General features: G+C 41.7%; 1 protein-coding gene across 9 annotated transcripts in view; it reads left to right on the forward strand.

The window, feature by feature from the left end:
- Nucleotides 1-19,362, forward strand: part of ntrk3b (neurotrophic tyrosine kinase, receptor, type 3b) — a 291,028-nt gene that overhangs the window by 258,109 nt on the left and 13,557 nt on the right. For 5 of the 9 annotated variants that reach the window (XM_037795134.1, XM_037795110.1, XM_037795142.1 and 2 more), the window contains 4 exons: nt 41-171; nt 4,974-5,146; nt 7,065-7,308; nt 8,990-9,058. In XM_037795134.1, coding sequence (XP_037651062.1) covers nt 41-171; nt 4,974-5,146; nt 7,065-7,308; nt 8,990-9,058 — 617 coding nt within the window. Of the gene's footprint in view, nt 1-40; nt 172-2,663; nt 2,814-4,973; nt 5,147-7,064; nt 7,309-8,989; nt 9,059-19,362 lie in introns of those variants that run through there. The other 4 variants (XM_037795152.1, XM_037795161.1, XM_037795125.1 and 1 more) reach the window with 3 other exon arrangements.

Below are 19,362 nucleotides of genomic sequence, written 5' to 3' on the forward strand. Positions count from 1 at the left end.
TCTCTATTTTTCTCTATATCCCCCTCTCTCTCTGGTTTAGTAGTCCAGCATATAAAACGGAGGGACATCATCCTGAAGAGGGAGTTGGGTGAAGGAGCCTTTGGTAAAGTCTTCTTGGCAGAGTGTTACAACCTCTGCCCCACCAAGGACAAGATGCTGGTGGCTGTCAAGGTATGTTTTCTTTGTTGGGTTGTGTATTATGTGTTATAAACAGCATGAAAGGAATCGTTTAACATTTTGGGTGAAATACATTTGTTCACTTTCTTGTGGAGAGTTAGATGAGAAGACCACCACTCCCATAACGCTTCAATTTAAGTGAAAGAATAATATCCCACTTTGCTATAGACACAATATAGTTTTTAAATTAGTTCAGACTTTATGATTCTCACAAATTGTTTCATCACGAGGTTGGTATGGATTACCATGGTTACGTGTCTCCAACTGGAAAGGAGGCTCTCAGGAAGTGACATGATAATTACACTTCAGTGCGTCCAAAAATACATACCATTGTTTATTCACACAAAAGTATGTTGCGTATGTAGTGCATAGTATGCAATTACGTCCGTAGTTTCCATGTACATTACTTTCTGCTAACAACCCCATAATGCAATGCGTCCCATTTTATAGATTCCAAAAATACAGTTGTGTAGTTAATTATCAGTCCACAGTAAAATTTGCCAGAAGTTGGGTGGTCCTTCCTACGGAAGCCCAGTATTCATGCTGAATGATGTTTTGACCCATCACTAGGCCTTGTAGTGGGCTGTGCCATCATAAATCAGTTTCATGTGAATGTCATGGCCCACTTTGCTGTTCAACCATCATCACTGTGTATCTGGTTACCAATAGCAACTGGTTAGCACTCCTTCCGGTATGAGCAACTCTACTCCTGTCAGAGATGATGCGAAATGATGAGAATTAGTAAGTATCCAAAATCTTAATTTACTGCTCACTATAGAACAAACTATCGAGTGTTACATAATGACTGGAGTCTGGCACGTAAGATAGGCTAAGGCATAGACTGTTTATATAGATAGACGACATGACAGCTCCACAAAGTGAAGCCAAAACATCTGGATCGCCCCCTGGTGGCTGGCTGCAGTATAGGTCATAAAGCCCGCCCCTACCATGTAAGCGGATGGGACATGGGCCAAACTAAAAAGTCAAAGTACACATCAAATCAATTTTTTCCCAAAGATGGTTTCTGTCATTTTAGGTAGTTCTTATCACACTGATGTATGTTCAAGTGCTATTTTTTTCTGATAAGTTTGGTTTAAATTAGTTATTTTATGCTATATAAAGGGGGTGAGACATCATGATTGGCAGCTGTAAGTCTCTCTCGTTGACAAGCTGCAGCCGCTCCACCGGCCGATCACTACTGAGCGGACTCTGGCTCCAAATGACGTCACAATCTCAAGATTGCAGCTCCCGTATTCAGGATATTTTGGCTTCACTTCTATACAGTGGGAGGAAGTGCAGACGCGTTGTCCGTCTTTATATACAGTCTATGGGCTAAGCCAACCATCTCCTGATTGTAGCTTCATAGTTAATGAACACATATGAGAGTGGTATCGATCTTCTCATCTAACTCCCAGCAAGAAAGTGATTAAGCCAAAATGTCAAATTCCTCTAAATGACAATAAGGGAAAACAAGACCAAAGGTTCAGAAAATAACTATCATTGTTTTCTCTAAGCTTCCATGAACTTGGTATAGGTTGTATCAATGTTATACAGTAGTTGTTGCTGATAGAGGTTAGCAAAATGGACATTTACTATTATGGAAATCAAGAATGAAAAGTGTTAGTAGGGAGCTTTGGCATCTGTAACCTGAGACACAATGTAGATAAAATTAGATTTAAAAATGTGTTCGGTTTTGGTGGCTGAGGGCTCTCTCACCTGGGGCTGGGTACCCCAACCTCTACCTGTCTTTGTACCCATTCAAAACCTGTCTAAGTATCAGCCAAGGGACCGGCAATTACTGTCAAGCAAAGTTAATGCTCCAGTGAACTCGATGCTTTGTTTCTAAAGAGCTTAAAGCATTTAGAACCATTGCCTCTGTGTGGTGGCTCTCAGTGTTTTCAGTGCTCAACATTAAGTTGTGCGTGCCAGCTCCCAGTGTGGATTTGAGCAATTGTATGAACGTGAAGCCGTGTGATACGGAGAAGGAGGTTGCAGACTCAGCAAACTTACCCAGGAAAAAAAAAAAAGCTGGTTAGAAAACGGCCCTGACCTTGACAGGAGAAGTTAGTTGAAGAGATGATGGAGTGTCTGACTGTCAGTTCCTTTTCTTAGTATTACAGGATTAACAAAGAAATTGTCTTACGATAAGCCTCCTCTACAATGACCTCTTTGTTTTTAAAACACAATGTGCAATTTCTCCCGAACATGTTCCTGCCGGTGAGAAAGCAGAAAGTGGCTCTCCGAATGCACTTAAAGGTCAACAAAGGGAAAATTCATTGCAGCGCTTTGCCTCAATTTATTGTAGTCGAGCACTTGAAGGTATTGTTTTGGAGGGATGCCCAGACAAGAAACATATCCTTAAGAGTGCGGTTTGATTTGGTAATAGATTTTTATGGCCATTTTACCTACTCTGCCGTACATCTCAACCACCTCCAGCACTTCACTGCAAGAACAGCACATATGAGTGAATGTATTTCCATCCCAAGGTCTTTCCGTCTGTAATAACGTCGGCAGCATGCTGAGAAAGCAGGACTCCAGGCCAAGGAGATCAAGAGAAGCAGCTTGCTGTGTTTTCCTGTTGCGGATGAAGTGTCAAGAGTCTTTTTTCCTCCGATAGAGGCTGCAATAAAGCATGTTATTGCTGTTATTTGATTTTTTCTCCCCTTTTTTTCTGATACCGGCGCCAACTGACATCCCATCAAGATTCAATATGTCGTGTGCACTCCACTTCAAAGCAGTTCAAAGCACTCCTTGCTTGATCTGTCTACCAATCAGATCAATTTGTTTTGTGTAGAGTTGTCCCAGCCAGCTGCCTAAAAACTGAGTACAGGATTACTAGGTGGATGTAATGCATAGCCACCTGCTGTATACTGTATTACTAAACAACAGAGAAAATGTTCAGGACAGACCACTTCACAGTTTCAAAGCTTTATTGATGATTATGAAGTAAATTTAACAGAATTTGGTCTAGACTCAATGTTGTGTTTACCATCGACTATCAGGCAAACCCGACAATCAAACAGCAACTGTTTTTTTCCCCCTGTTATCTTCTCTATTCCCATGGAGTCATGCTGGTGCTGGTGCTGTGGGAGGAGGTGGGCAAACAAGTGCATCAACAACATGAGCTGGAGGCAGTAGCAAATGGGAACAGATGATTGGGTGTAAAGAAAAAGTTCAGAGGATGGTGTTTGGATCCACCACACCCAGGACAACAAGACTAGGAGTCTACAGCTATCCTAGCTGCTCTGTGAGGCTATACTTGGGTACAGTGGTGTTTTGAGCTAAATGGTAATGGTAAATGGACTTGGATTTGCATTTATATAGCACCTTTCTAGTCTTCCGACAACTCTAAGCGCTTTACACTGCATTCCAACATTCACCCGTTCACACACACATTCATACACTGATGGCAGAGGCTGCCATGTAGGGTGCCACCTGCTCATCAGGATCAAATCTAAATACTCATTCACACACTGATGGCACAGACTTTGGGAGCAATTTTGGATCACCGACTTTCCGATCGGTGGCCGACCTGCTCTACCTCTGATCCACAGCTGCCCCCAAATGCTAAAGTCAGCATGCTAACATGCTGGGAATGCCAGTGCTAAGATGTTTATGTTTAGGAGATAACTTTAATGTGTTCGCCATCTTAGTTTAGTATGCTCACACTTTTTAATCAGCACTAAACGCAACTTTGTTAGTACAACTGAGGCTGATGGGAACGTCATTAGTTTTGCAGGTATTTGGTCATAAACAAAAGGTTGGAGAAGTTTAAATTTTGACCGGCTGGTGACAGTAGATGAAAAGTCAGGGGGTCTCCAAAAATATCAGGACTTACTGGCAACCTTGACTGTCTGTACCGGATCTTATGGTAATCTAAATAAAAGCAGTTGCAGTTTCATTTAAAACCAAACCTCATGGTGCTGCTAGAGGAACAGTGAGATGATGAACAAGTCACTAGGATTCATCCACTGGGGACCATGAATGTCTGTACATCATTTTGTGGCAATCCATCCAATAGTTGTTGAAATATTTCAGTCTGGACCAAAGTGGTGGACTGACTGAACTACAAACATTGTCAACTCCAGAGCCCCGCCTCCAGCATGGCTACAAATTGTTGGGTGTACTGAATGGATGATTCAAACTAAAGAGGAGTTAACTAATTGGATTATAGAGGAAAGCAGGGGAAAGAAGAAGAAGAGCACAGGGTGTAACTCACAATGGAGCATGATTTAGGGTTCCAGGCACAGGATGTGGCCAAAGAAGGTGTGTTCCTGGAAAGACCGGAAGTTCAGGCTGAACCAACGACAAGGTTGGACATTGTACACAGCACAGCACTCTGTGAAATTTCAGTCTCTGCATTTAACCAATCTTAGTATTAGGAGCAGTGGGTAGCTACAATACAGCGCCCGGGGAGCAGTTTCACCTCGGCTGTGCCCAGGAGGCAATCTGGCACCTCTCCAGCTACGAGTCCGCAGCGGATTTGAACCGGCGACCCTTCAGTTCCCAAGCCAGGTCCACACAGACTGAGCTACTGCCACCCGTATTATTACCAGTTTTATTATAATACTATTACTTACATTTATCTGGAGCTACATATAGTTTTTTAACCTGGCTTCCATTATTATTGGAATTTACCATCAGACTGGCACAATGGACTGTAGGGTACAAAGGGCTGCAAAGGATGCATTGGTTGATTTCTCCGAGCTCGGTCTGGGTACGGTCTTGTCAGCTCATTATCACCGACCCAACCATCCATTCTAATGTTTACCTTCTCTATGTATTTTCCCTTTCAGACACTGAAAGATCCCAACCTGTCTGCGAGAAAGGACTTCCAGAGGGAGGCAGAGCTGCTGACCAATCTGCAGCACGACCACATCGTTAAATTCTACGGCGTGTGTGTCGACGGAGACCCCCTCATCATGGTGTTCGAATACATGAAGCATGGAGACCTCAATAAATTCCTCAGGTCAGTTCTTCACTGAGGGTTAAATCAATTTAACCTTTATGTACCAGGCTGGTGCCGGCTGAGCAAATTAGAAATTCATCATATGAACAGACAGTAGCAAACTAAAGTGGGTGAAAGCCTAATTACTGTGCAAATGTGTGTGCCAACTGTGCTCGGAGCTTTTCCTTCTCAGTGAACTGGTTTGACTTTTAGATGGAAGTGTCCATGTAAGCAATTGTAAAACTTCAATAAGAGTCCAAGAAAACTAAAATTACTTTGTTGAAATTCCTGTTACCGATACAATATCCATCCAACTTCACAGCTTTCTGGGTTAGCAAACATGAGCGCTTTAGTGCTTTTGTTCCGTAATGTCAGACTGTACCGGGGGAAGTGACCTCCGATAAGCCTCGACAAAAGCGACACGATGCCTGTACAGCGAGCGCTTTGGTAATGGGAAGCTTCACTTGAGTTGATGTCAGTGTGCACAGGAGGAGTCTGGGAGAGAAGTGTGTGTTGTTTCAAGTGCGTTGACAGCAGCAGTGTGTGTGTGTGTGGTCTATCTTGTTTTTGAAGTTTGAGCAATAGTTGAAAAGATGACATGTTACGATTGAGTGTGTGCGTGCGTGTGTGTGTGCGGATTCAAGAGCGCGTGAAGACTTTCTGTTGGGAAATCATTCCTGAAATGAAAGGCAACGTCGCGAATGATGAAATTCTTTCATGCAAGGTGCAAGACGTGGCTGATTTTTGGTCTATTGGTCCTGTTGGTCACATTTAACAAATGAGATGTGTGGGGAATCAGTGGGAATGAATAGAGTATCTGATATGCGGGTCCAGCTCCAACCTTCAGATAATCGGAGGGCGACCTGCACTCGTTCAACCACCACTAAATCTCTCTGAAGTAAAATAGAGGTAGACAGACAAAAAGACACACACTAAGGAAGAGCACTACTAATCCCACTACAGTGGAGCTGAGTTATTACACACACACTTAAAGCCGAGAACATTGAATTGCACTAAAATTGAGAGATGGTAAAAGAAAGACAGCCTGAGAAGAGAGTGGGAGAGCTTCCCCGCATGGCGCCTAGTATGTTGTCACAGTGACGAGAGGGTGAAGAGAACAGCGGGAACTTCTCACAGGAAATTAGTTCTTCATCATCACCTACAAATGCTAAGCAGGGAAAGAGCTCTCGACCCATAATCAACTCCTTCTGGTAAATGTACGACTTAGAGTACCTCGATGAAATTCCTGACAGGCTGTAATGAAATGTGATGTGGCGAAAAACTGCTCTAAATCCACCAATGACTCATATTTCAGCCCTGAAATTAATAAAAACAGTGCAGACACTTAACAGTTTGTTTTTGCAATTAAAGCTGCGTGAGTGCTTGCAGGTTAAAGTCAGTTTGTTAATATTTCCAGCAGTCTGTCTTTGTTATGCTAATTATTCTCAAAAGGTACCAAAAAAGGCCCCAGTACTGCCAGGATAAGGGTTTATTAGCACTCTAAGGAGCTTTGGGTTACTTGTTAATGGGGCAGCGAGGTCACAGTCTGTCATGCTGGAAAGGCTTAAAGGTTCCCACATCCAGCTGTTTAAGTGATATTATGTAACTTTTAAAGGCAGAAAAAACACAAATATCCTCTAAAAAAAAAATTAAATGTTTAATTCCTAAGCAATACAACACATCTTAATTCAATACAGGCTGCTACAGACTCATGTGGTCTGGTATGACCAGAAGCTCATCGTGGCTAATGTTAGCAAACTTTAGATGGATATTGCTTCATGACGGACATTACTGAGGCAGTTCACTGACTTTATGACTCTTCTCTACTTGTGTGAGTGATTTAATTATCCTGTAATCACCACTTCTAGTCTCACTTTAATACAACAATATTAGTTCATCAAATCAATCATCGTTTTCTTTCTTTTCTTTTGTAACCCAGAGCCCACGGTCCAGACGCCATGATCCTGGTAGACGGCCAGCCGCTGCAGTCCAACGGAGAGCTGGGCCTTTCCCAGATGCTGCACATCGCCACCCAGATTGCCTCGGGCATGGTCTACCTGGGCTCCCAGCACTTTGTCCACAGAGATCTGGCAACCCGTAATTGCCTGGTGGGCAATGGCCTGCTGGTCAAGATTGGAGACTTCGGCATGTCCAGGGACATCTACAGCAGTGACTACTACAGGGTAAGACTTCACCACGATGCTTATTTCTGCTTGATATTTGCCATCAAAATAGTGGGGGCTAGAGAGGTTTCAGAGTTCAGACCGCCTAAGTGATTATTAAGATGGAAGGAATGCACATTTCTCTCTCTTCTAATATGTTTTCTATAGTTGCCTCAAGGATGGGTATCGAAACCCGGTATTAGACGGGCACGGCACTAAATTATTAGACCAGAGTATTGATAAGCTCCGACGTTATCGGTTCTTTTATCTATACTTTTTAACTTTTTGTTGTAATTTATTATCACGCTGCAGCGCGCGTATCTTCTGCTCTCTGTGTCGGATCTGAGCTCCTCCAACTTACACACACACGCACACATACGGAGCGAAGTCAGCAAATAGCAGAGCAGAGAGGCGGAGGAGACAGTGAAGTAAACCAGGTGAAATTAACTACGATCCATAAAACCTTCACGAGTATAGAGTCAATACTTTAACAATACACCTGTTCAACAAGCATAGACATGATGTAAACACGATATTTCAATATGCTCTGTCTGCCGTCTCTCATCCATCGCCGCAATGTTTACACAAGCACAGTGTGCTAGCTCGGCTAATAGCGAATTGTTATAAACGAGCTAAAACAGAAGCTGTCTGTGTGTAGTCTAACTGCTTAGCTTAGCTTGCCACATACGTTGCCCCTCAGCAGAGGGAGGAGGACAGAGGACAGGATGAATGACTGATACTGACTGATGTCTGTGTTCTTCATTCTTTCTAAACTTCACTCAGGAATATTATTAGTTTTATTGACATTCTAGATTAGTTTCCAGTAAGATATTATTGCGTTTATATAGTGATTTGCTATTGTAAACATTACTGTTGCTGCTCCTAGAAACATTTAGTTATATTTAAAATATAAATAATTTCTAATCCTGTTCTGAGTATCGATAAAGAACCGAACCAGTATCGAAAAGAGTAGTAATAGTATCAATAAAGTCCTAAAAATACCCATCCCTCCCCCTTAACATATGAGAAAAATGTTAATAACAAATCCACTTTTTGGTCCTTTAAAGTAGCTGTTGGCCATCACTATGCCTCTTCCTGTACAGTTTACCACAAGGCTCGTGGCAAAAGCATTAGCAGACTCCACCTGACACATAAAAAGTAAATTTTAGTTGTGGATGTTCACAATACTTTTTTACTTTGTTTGTAATTGGGTCCAAAACAACCCTAAACAAATCCTGTGGGCCTGCTAACAAAAAAGTTATTTCTAAGGGGTGAAGACTGCTGCTCCCTCTTGGGTTGTTTTTTGTTTATATGTTTTTTGTTTCGATCTTTTCTTTTTCTACGGAGAGTTAACAGCTCTCCCTCCCCAGTGCAGCCCCAGGCCCCCACACCAGCCCTCAGACATTCATGTGAGGATGGAGAGGTTTAGCAGTGTGGTAGGAGATGAGCCCGCTGAGCTTCCAGCCTCACGCTTAGAGGCCTGTTTATATAGCTTACGATTCATGTCCTCTCTACTGTTTAACACGATTAGCAACTCTGAACGCCGCAAACCTGGCGGCGACTTGCCGCGCTCGAAAAAACTTAGCATTTTTGCTGAATAAATAAGGGGATATTATGGAGTGATGGCTGCTACATATCTGGTTCCCTTAAACAGCCTGGTCTTGTGAAATGACTTTAGGTGCGTCTGATTTTGTTTTCCCAGCGTGGCAGCTGGGCCGGTTCGGACCTTGCTGGGGGCAACGCCAGCAGTTATGAAGCACTTGCCTGCTGGGTGAGCAGCTCTGCACACATAAAATAATTTGTGAGGAAATTTGAGCGGGATGTCTTTAGTGTTTGGTACATTGCTTCTCCATGCACACCATCTGTGTGGTGTGTATATTATCAAAATCTGAATATTTTGTTTGGGTCGTTAAGGACTTATGGCAATACTGTGTGTGTGTGTGTGTCTGGGGGTGGGTTTGTGTGGGTGGGTGGGTGGGTGTGTGTAGCTCTAACTGTTTTGGCCCTGTGGATACACAAGTGGCAGGTTGTCAGTGAGGATAGGACCAGAAAATCAGTACTTTGACTTTATTAAAAATGGTCATGCATACTTCCGTTTAAAGATCTCTGAACACAGCAGAGCAGCAGTGTTGGGAGGCTGTTAAGACCAAACAACATACAACTTAACAACATAAACACAATTATGTACATTTCATATATAAGTTCCAGTATTATCTTCTAATCTAAGACCAGCTTCCCAGCTGAATTTAATTTTGTGCTCATGTGAAACTATTTAAATTACAGAAGATCAAAGACGTCCCTTGTGCTCTGTGACATAGCTTAATGGCATATTCATTTTCTAGCTACACTTCTGAAACATAATATGCAGAGTTTATTGGGGGTTTAACATCAAGGGTATATAAATACTCTACTCGCAGTCTTGAATACTCATTATAAGCTCTTTTGTGGAGGAGAATAATTGAATGTTTAGACACTGGCGGCTTCATGTCGGCCAGTTTTTATGGTAACCATGGCAAATCTTATGCTGTTCATCTTGCATGTAGGTTGTTGCAGCATCAAGCCTCCCTGTTACAGTAATAGGAGTATGCATTCATGGATTTTGTGTGTGTCATTCCCATTTTGTATGTGTCATCTACATAGTTATCATTGCACGGCTACTTATGTATTATTTGTACTCATTGTAGTAGCCTGAAATGCACTTTTGAATAGTAGATTTTGGTCTTTATTTCTGAACTGGCTTGATTTAAGATGAATTGCAGAAGGTCAATGATCGTCTGACCCCTGCTCACCATGGCATCTTGACATTAGCAGAGATGAAATCTCCTCCTCTTTTCAGATGATGTTGTATTAATGTTCCCTACTCCTCTACATTCTCAAAAGCAGCTCAGAAAAGACGTGAAAACATGAAAATGTTGTACTTTTGCCTCGAGAAAGTTGGTTTAGTAGACATACATTTAGGTTTGAGCTTGAGTTTCTTTGGGTATTTTGGCATTTCTCTCCCTCCTCACAAATCTAATTAATTCTTCTCCGTTACATAACGTTTGCTATAGCAATATACAGCATATAATATTTGTGAGACCAATAAAAAAAATGTTAAAATTGGGATAAAAGAGAGAGACGGAACAACAAAATAACACAGATATTACCTGGCCAGTTAACAGATCTAGGCCTATTTCATTTTATGTATTTATTTATTGTTGTCAACTAGCACTGCACTTGAGTGTATGCAGCTGAATAACAAGTTTGTTCCAATTCCCTTCCCAATACCATCAACTAGTCCATGGGATGCCAGTGACAACCAGTATGACTGTGGGTGTACTGGGCAGCTCCCACTACATTATGTCTGTGGAAAAGTGAGAGTTCAGGTGGGCCCCTCTGGACAAATAAAGGACAAAACTGTGTGTGCTTCCTTGTTTTGGCCCAAAGAATAGTTCGTTTAATTGTCTCTGAAGATCAAGTCACAGCTGATTTAACAGGCAGATACGTACCGCTCCGTTTAAAGATTAAATGGTTCAGCAGATTGTTCTCATCTGAACAATTATAAGCCTATTAGATACTGTAGGTGCTGTGAGTTCACTGTTCAGTCAAAAGACATGCAGAGAGTAGCTGAAAGAGGTTTCAGCAGATATAAGACCTAACAGGGAAACAAGGAGAGCTGTGTTAGCTGCGTTTTGTATTCTATTCATATGTATGTCTATACTCTATAAATTATAACTGCTGTGTCTGTGAGCAAAAGATACAGTATATTAATAAGGGTGTGTCAGGGTGGTGTAAGGTAAAAGCATTCAGCTACTACTAGACTTCAGTACCTAACACAGTCGTATTCATGAGTGGGAATCCAGTGAGGGATCATGTCCTTGACACTCCACTAGAGACTCATGCTGGTTGCTCATAGCGTCTGTGCAGAGGGAGGTGGACCTCCAAGGACGTTATACTCGTCACTGACCAAAGGGCTGCAGTGTGATAAAGAGAGAACATGCATTAAGATGAATCGTAAAAATGGTTCCAAACTTTTTTATGCCTCCACGCCGGCGTCCATACGTACTAGGGGTGTCACGATTCGATTTGACTTTGATTTCTGTCGGTAGACGCAGTGACTTAATGTTACACCAAGTAAGAGTAGAAGAGCAATGAGTAAGGAAATTAACTACCTTACTAAAGTCCGCTAGCCGTTAGCCGTTAGTGCCCTGAGTATCGTATCGACAGGTAAAAGCCCGCATTTCCCATCATGCCTGCGCAGTCCTGAGTGCTGGACTGTGTCGTTTTTCAGTTTGCTGTTTTATGTTCCAAAATGCAAATATTACTTTTGTTAGTGTTTGTAATGTGTCTGTTCAGAACATGGTGGCTTATGTTGGTAATTATGATTTTTGTGCTGGTTTATAGTTTAAACCATGAGTGAAATGGCTGTTACATGTGTTTGAGTACAGCTGTATTTTCTCTCAAATGCAATCAAGTAGGCGGGGGGGCGGAGAAAAAAAAAAATGGTGATCCCGCTTTTGATCTCGATGGTTGAAATCTGAAGCCAACTTCAATCAATTTACAATTTAGAATCGAAATCATGACACCCCTAATATGTACATACGTATGTCTGATCCATTCTCGTAAATACAGTATCTCAGGAACATCCTGAAGGGATTTCTTCAGTTTCGGCACAAACGTCCACATGGACTCAAAGAAGAAATGATTATGTTTTGGTGGTCAAAGGGCAAGGTCACAGTGACCTTACATCTGTCTCATTCTCGTGATATCTCAGGAACACCTTGAGCAAACTTCTTCAAATTTGGCACAAAAGTCCACTTGGACTAAAGGATGACCTGATTAGAATTTGGTGGTCAAAGGTCACTGTGACCTCACAAAACATGTTTTTGGCCAAACTGAAAAATTCATATGCTAATTACGACAATTTCACAAAAATGTGTAACAGGATAAAATGATTAAGTGGTGACATTTTTTTAAAGACAGGGATGTAAACTGCAACCTGACTGGCGGAGACACACAACCACGAGTAATTGTAGTTCAGTTAAACGTTGGTTTCTTCCATCAAACTGTGAATTTATTGAGGAAAATTCAAACGGTTGAATTATTTATTCAATACTTCACTGATTCAGCACACACACACAGCAGTGAGGAATAGTTCTTGCAGATCTGTATGTTGGATTAGGCAGAAACCAGAGACCAGTGTCAGTTTGAATTTAGGGTGGTGTGTGTGGTACGCCTTGTGTGAAGCTGCTGTTTGGTGCGCTGTGATAGCATCACTGCACGCCTACACAGGGAAAGTGTCCAATACTGTTAGGAGCTCCTTATCTCTGGGCTCTGTCAATATTCCTCTGTGTTGAGTGATTATAAATAGCAGCGCCCTGCCAAGAACACAATCCTCCCATCGCTGACTAGTCGTATTGACGCTTGTTGCCCTCTGGGACTCCCGAGACACTTTGCAGCAGGAGGGAACAACCTCAAGAAAGAGATGAATATTGTCCTAAATCACATCCATCTGTCATATCCTCCTGCTCCGCCTGCACTTTTGTGTTGTTTCAAAAGAGACAACTGCAGAACTTGCGCATCCCGACAGCAGCACCGGCGCCTCCTATGTAGGCGTTCTATACCACATCCTCTCGATACATCAGGTAATGTTTTCCTGAGTTCAGAGAGTGAAGCACTGAATTATGCATGTTTAGGAAGGTATAAATGACAGTGAATGCTCCAAAGGTGCCTGTGCATTAAAGTAGGAATAGTGAAATACTGTTTTTTTTTAACCAGAAATGTTTCAGGAACAGCATCTAGCAGACAGATGGAGGAGCTCAGCCAGGATCTTTGTCAATCTGCAGGTTTTCTCAAATATCATTATTAGATGTATTATTTTCTCACAGTGTAATGCCAGCTTTCTTTGTATTGCATGTCTTCTTTAGTACAGAGCAGAGTTACTAGTACAATATGCATTGCAGCGAATGTGATGGCCCTTGACAGCTAATTTCCGTCCGTCGTTTTTCCCCGTAATACCCAGCATCATTCCTACAATATTCATTGGTTATGTTGAATTAGAGGTCCAAGAAAGCTGCTCCCTGATTTGGTACTCTAATTGTATTTTTGTTAAATCCAATTCCCGGTGGCATGAAAAAAACATTTAAAAGTTATTCAGTGTGGTTTTCAGAAAGCTGCAGGTAAACTGAATTGAGAGAAATGGCTTCAAAACAGCTCATTACAACCAAATTATGAAGAGTGACACATAGTTCCCTGTCGGAGGATGAGACGTAGATGCTTCCGTTTTCTACTTTTTTGCTAGAGAATATTAAAAAAAATCTTCAGACTTCTCTGCAGAGGCTTGCTTGCAGCCTTTCATTTAGCAATGGCAGGGTTTTTGTTCTTCAATGAGTGTAACATTGTCCGAATATAAAGGAGGGTGGTGTCGAGGAAAAAGAAAGCATGTGTGCTGCTGAGTTGGGTAAAAAAAGACAACAACAATTACAATCTTAACATTTGGCTAGAAAATAAGGAATAGTTTTAAAGCCAGATCTGCATTTTTTGGATCAGACTAATCAAACACTGTAACAATGTGATAATCTAATGACTCAGTTTCAAGGACTTGGTGTTCTTTGTGACTCTGCCAGGAAGCCGCTGCTTACCTGCACTGCTTTGCTTTGAAGAAAAATGGTCCCCAGGTTTCTTCTGTTCCAAGGATCAAACAGACACTCCTCTGCTGCATTATTTATCAAGCACAAGCCCCTCAAAACTGTATGCGGCTTGGTGCTAATGAGTACAGGCCATATTTATTACTGCTGCATGAAGGGTTGAAACAACTCTGTTCTGCCTCTCTGCTTATGCCTCGTTTTTTCTTCTAAGCCTAGCACTCCTGTCTCACATGATCTCTATCTTATTCAGTAATACATCTTAATAGATGAAGGAGGTGCTACTGTTGACCTCTGGCTTTAGAGGGCAGAAGAAATCTTCTTCAGAGCTAGTTCAACATTTGGGGAAATATACTTCATTTTGAGCATGTTAGCACACTGCAGTAGCATTTAGCTCAAGCGTTGCTGTGCCTAAGTACGGCCTCACAGAGCTGCTAGCATGGCTGTAGACTCTTAGGGCCCTATTTAAACAATCAATAGCGCATGGTCTACAGTGTATGGTGCATTTAGGGCGTGTCCAACTTCACTTTTGCAAGTTAAACGGTGCCTAATCTGGGCGTAGCGTAAGGCGCAAGCAGCAAAGGGGTTGCATTTAGTCTCTTGGTTAATGTGTTTTGGGCGTAACATGAATTAAACTGATCAGAGTGTCATCTCCCATTCCCTTTAAATCCAGGTGCGCCTGCACATTAGTGCATTGCTGTTTAAATGGGGGATTTGGCAGATTGGAAAACGAGCAGTTTTCTGCTGAGGAAACGGATCTGATTGTGCGTGAAGTGAAAGCGCGCGAGCAGATGTCCTCCCAATCCTCTTTCCCATCAACAACTCCATTTGACTACATATGAGCAAATGTGTGAAACAAGCAGAGTTTATCCACGTTGTGAGCCCGGACGTGTAGGCGCATCTTACTATCTGAATAATGTGCCCTTTAAATATGTATATATATATCTATAATGACTTTAGACCGGGTTTTTTTTGGTCGCTTCATGCTGCCTCAATATAACAATGCGCCTGATCACACCTCGTTTTAAGACCAACAAAAAAACAAAACAACATGGGCGCACAGATGGGCACAGGTACATTTGCTACGTACACATCGTAGGCGCTGGACGTGAAAATGAAACTGTGTCGTTCTGAAAACTAACAATGACGGTTGCGCTGTGCTGTGCGCCACTTTGCGCTGGGTAGGGCTGACCCGAATGCTTCAAAGCTTTGATCATTGGCATGGTAATCGTCCTCCAAATCAGTATTTGAACACTTTGGTTTTTTTTTTTTATATAAGTGTGTAATAATAAAGTATAAATCCCAAAATAGCCCATGAAATAAGGAATAATCCCACAACATTATTGTATATATATTATTCATATTCAGCATTAATTATTAGTTATTCTCATAAGCTTTGCGCTGGTTGTAAGATAGGGCTCTCAGTCTTGTTATTCATTTTGCATCACATTTATCCTATGTAGAAGGCATTTCTATGCACATGGTTACCATTTAACAGGATCACAGGGCTGTACTGCTAATCATTTCATATTTAGAGTGCAGTTACAAAGTCAGCAGCAACACTAAGGAGCTACCTATCTATACATTGTATTGCACAAGTCGATCTGGAGAGCTAAATACTAAAAAATGTGAAATTGCATGATAGCGCTAGAATGTGTATGTGTATATATATATGTGCATGTGTGTGTGTTTTGAAAACCCTCAGAAACTTTCACCACCCACTGGCATGCTGCAGCCAGAGTAGATACCACTTTATCTGCACTTGGCAGCAGCGCAGCAGGTAGAAACCTAATGGACATCATAGCCTCTAAAAGTGAACTTGTGTTCGCTGCTGTTTGAGCTGGGAGAGCAGAGATAGCAGCGTGGTTAGAGCAGGGAGAGAGCCTGTGTCTAGATGGTTATCGGGGCCCTTTAAAATGTCTGGGGCCTCCCAGGGCTCCCTGCAGGCCACGGAGCGCCCATCGAAGAGCCCAACTGGGCCAGTAATCTATCCCCCTGCCATGCTGCTGTGCTCTCCACGCCGTTAATCCAATCACTCCCCTGCCACGGTGGGACAGGCAGAGCACTAATCCAGTTTACACAGCAACAAAAAAAAAGCCCCAGACTCATTCCTCACTCCCCGCAGAGCATTGCCAGCTTCTCGATGTGACATTGAGTGAGAAAGATGAGGATAATTACTGGGGCAATTATTTTATTTTTATTATGTGTTCAGACGTTTTTTTTTTCCTTTTCCCCCATGTTCCGAGCTAATTGCCGTGGCCTTGTGACAAAAACCCAAGGTGATAGTATGCAGTCATTTGGGAAGCAGAGAGTCAGCCAGTTTTAATGCCCCTCGCCACAGCAGCAGCAGTTGAATCATTAGTATGCATCTGATGAGGTTTAGCCTTGCGTGCAATGGGCTGGGTGGACCTCAGATAAGTCATTCAGACTAACAGGAACTTAATTAATTTTGTTTAATCTTTATAAAGCTCCACAGGGGGACAGATTGGTATACAGCCCCTCACCAGCTCCTTCACCTCTCCCAGCCCACCCAGCTAGGCTCAGCCCAGAGCTTTTACACAACGGGGGCAACTGGTCTCGGCATCAATATTGGCTTAATGTTGTGTACAATACGAAAATGTGTCGGGTCTAATGAGACCAGGTGGAGTATAAGTCAGTGTTCATTTGGCCATTAGCTTGCAACGGAACCCCGGCAAATGAGTTTTTAGGGTGAAAACTACTGCAAACCCTCCTTCGCCTCTATCACTAAATGCTGTGTGTGTTCAAGATGTAGAGAAAGGGCACCTTACTCGAAACACCTCTCAAATTTATGTTTACCTCAATTACTATTTTATCTATCCAACAGCTGATGGAAAAGACCAATAGCTTGGATTGCCTTCCAGGGTGGTGGTGGTGATGGTAGATCATACTTGTTTAGTCTGGGACTCACTCAGAGAGTGAGCTGGCAGGGAGGAGTTCGAAAAATTAGGAGGTAAAGGCTGTTTCTGTCTTTGAGATTCTGCTAACACCTCAGATGCCCTCCGGCAAGTTATAGAGAAGCAGAATTGTGAAGGCGGATCCGGGGGAAAAAAAGACACAAAAGTGCTCGCTCCTCACGTTACAACCCTGAGATACACTGAGATGCAGTTGAGCAGAGCACTAAACCCCTGGTGGGATGGGTAGAGGGTTGTACTGGGTGGCTCTGAGACGTATATGTGTGTAAATATATTAATGCGAAGCTGCATGGAGTTGGAAAATAAGTGTGTGCTCAGCAAACCCTCTCTGGACTTAAAGATAAATGTGAGAAAATAAAAGATAGTGCTGAGGAATAAAAAAGATTCAACAATAAACTACATTTTACCGTCAAAATCCACTCGTTTTGATTTAAGTTTCAAAGCTAGTTTTGAAGTCACATTTTTAGTTCCACTCACATCTAATCACTTGTTCAAAGGGAAGAAAGAGTTAAATACTCGACAGCATTACTTGTTGAGATAGACAGTTTTTCAGCGAGGGGAGAATGGAAGTGAAATGATGCCCTCCATTTGCTGTGTTGAAACACTTCTAATACTAAAAGTTGGATGTTCTGGCGGTTAATGGAGTGTGCTTTTGATTCAGTCAGCATATAGGTGAAAACTGTCTAATGGCCTTGTTGACCTCCAGGCCATGTGTACAAAATGTCGATTTGTGTGAAATTTAAGGACGGCATGCAGCGTTGTGATATGACTGCGCAGTAAACGCTCCACAATACACACTTCTTCAAGACACTCAAAACGAGGTCACACTGAAAAGCTCCAAGGTCCAATATGGCACAAAATACCGAGAACCACAGTGTAGCTCCAATGTTGAGAGGTTACAAAGAACCTTGAAGTCGTACAAGCCTTATTAATCATTTTTGACACACTTCTTCAAGGCAATGTTTTGGGTTCTCTGAGTTTTACAATAACGTCTAATAGTTATGTAAACCGATTTTTTTTTTAGAGTACACTTAAGGTTGTTAGACTCCTGCAGCTCGCAGGAGCCGGTTGCATCAGCTGCTCTTCAAATGAGACTACGTTGCTTTTGCTGAACAGCAGCCACAAGTGGTCATTTGCTTTAATTTCCCAGTCAGTTGCTCAGTCAGTCAGTTGCTTTAGACTGACACCATCATTAGGGGAGCTGACTAAAATGTTTTGTGAGTTTAGCACAAATAAAGAAGAGACATAAAGTCAGCAAACTGACGCAGAAATGTCAGTTTCACAGAAATATCTATCTAAATGTTGCTAGCATTAGCAAACCTGTAGCTGTAGCAGCAAACCTCCTACTTCAAGGGTATTGAATTGAGCGATAGTGCTTTTTATTCACTATGAGTCGAACATTTGATTTTAAAAAAGAAGATTGCGTTAATTATTCTTTCAATAGATACATGGTTTCACTTTAACCCCAAACTTTAGCTTATTTAATTACACATCACTAAAAGGAAACAGCAGTTGCATCATACAAACTAACATCGTACGTAGAGGTTAGTTGTTACTAACAATCAGCTGCTATATACAATACATTATTTTTATCATGCTTTTTTTGGATAGCACTTTGTAACCTTGTTTTGAAAGGTGCTTTATAAATAAAATTATTATTATTATTATTATTATTATTAATACTGTAGTAAGTACTACAGTATGTACATGTACAGTATTAAGTGCCGAGTTTAACTGTTGCGTAGCTAACTGACAAGGCTAACGTTGCTTGCTAATATATGACGACCCTTTTAGCTCGATTGGAGAGTACAAGAGGTACTGTAATGGGATATGAACAACACATCTGACCTCAGAATCAGAAATACTTTATTGATCTCCGGGGGGAATTGTATGTACAATATTGTACATACAATTCCATATAAACACAAAATATATCAATAAATATAAGTAAGTAATACAATAAAAAATTAAAATATAAGAAATATAAAATATGGGCAAATATTTGCATTAAGACATGCAATATATAACGTACAGTTTATCCACAGTGCAAATAAGTAAATACAAAATGCTGAGAAGTGTGTTAAGTATGAATGCCAGAATGGTATAAATAATATTTATTGAAATGTACAGTATAAATGCAGTATTAATGACAGAGTATTGCACAGTTGAATTATTGCACAAATTATTGTACAGTTGCGTTAAGTCAGTATTGTATATAGCAGCTGATAGTCCAGGTCCAGTGTATTGACTCAGAGTGTGTGACACTCAGAGGGAGGAGTTGTAAAGCTTGATGGCCACAGGCAGGAATGACTTCCTGTGGCGTTCTGTAGTGCATCTCGGTGGAATGAGTCTAGCACTGAATGTACTCCTGTGTTTGACCAGCACGTCATGGAGTGGGCGGGAGACATTGTTCAAGATGGTTGCGTAATCAGATACGTCTCCCTCATTCTAAACTACGTGACTACCACTAACTCGGAAACACACATATTTCTGCATGTGTATAAATAAAAGAAAGTCAA

Source organism: Sebastes umbrosus, chromosome 2 (assembly GCF_015220745.1).
Source record: "Sebastes umbrosus isolate fSebUmb1 chromosome 2, fSebUmb1.pri, whole genome shotgun sequence".
Lineage (NCBI taxonomy): Eukaryota > Metazoa > Chordata > Actinopteri > Perciformes > Sebastidae > Sebastes > Sebastes umbrosus.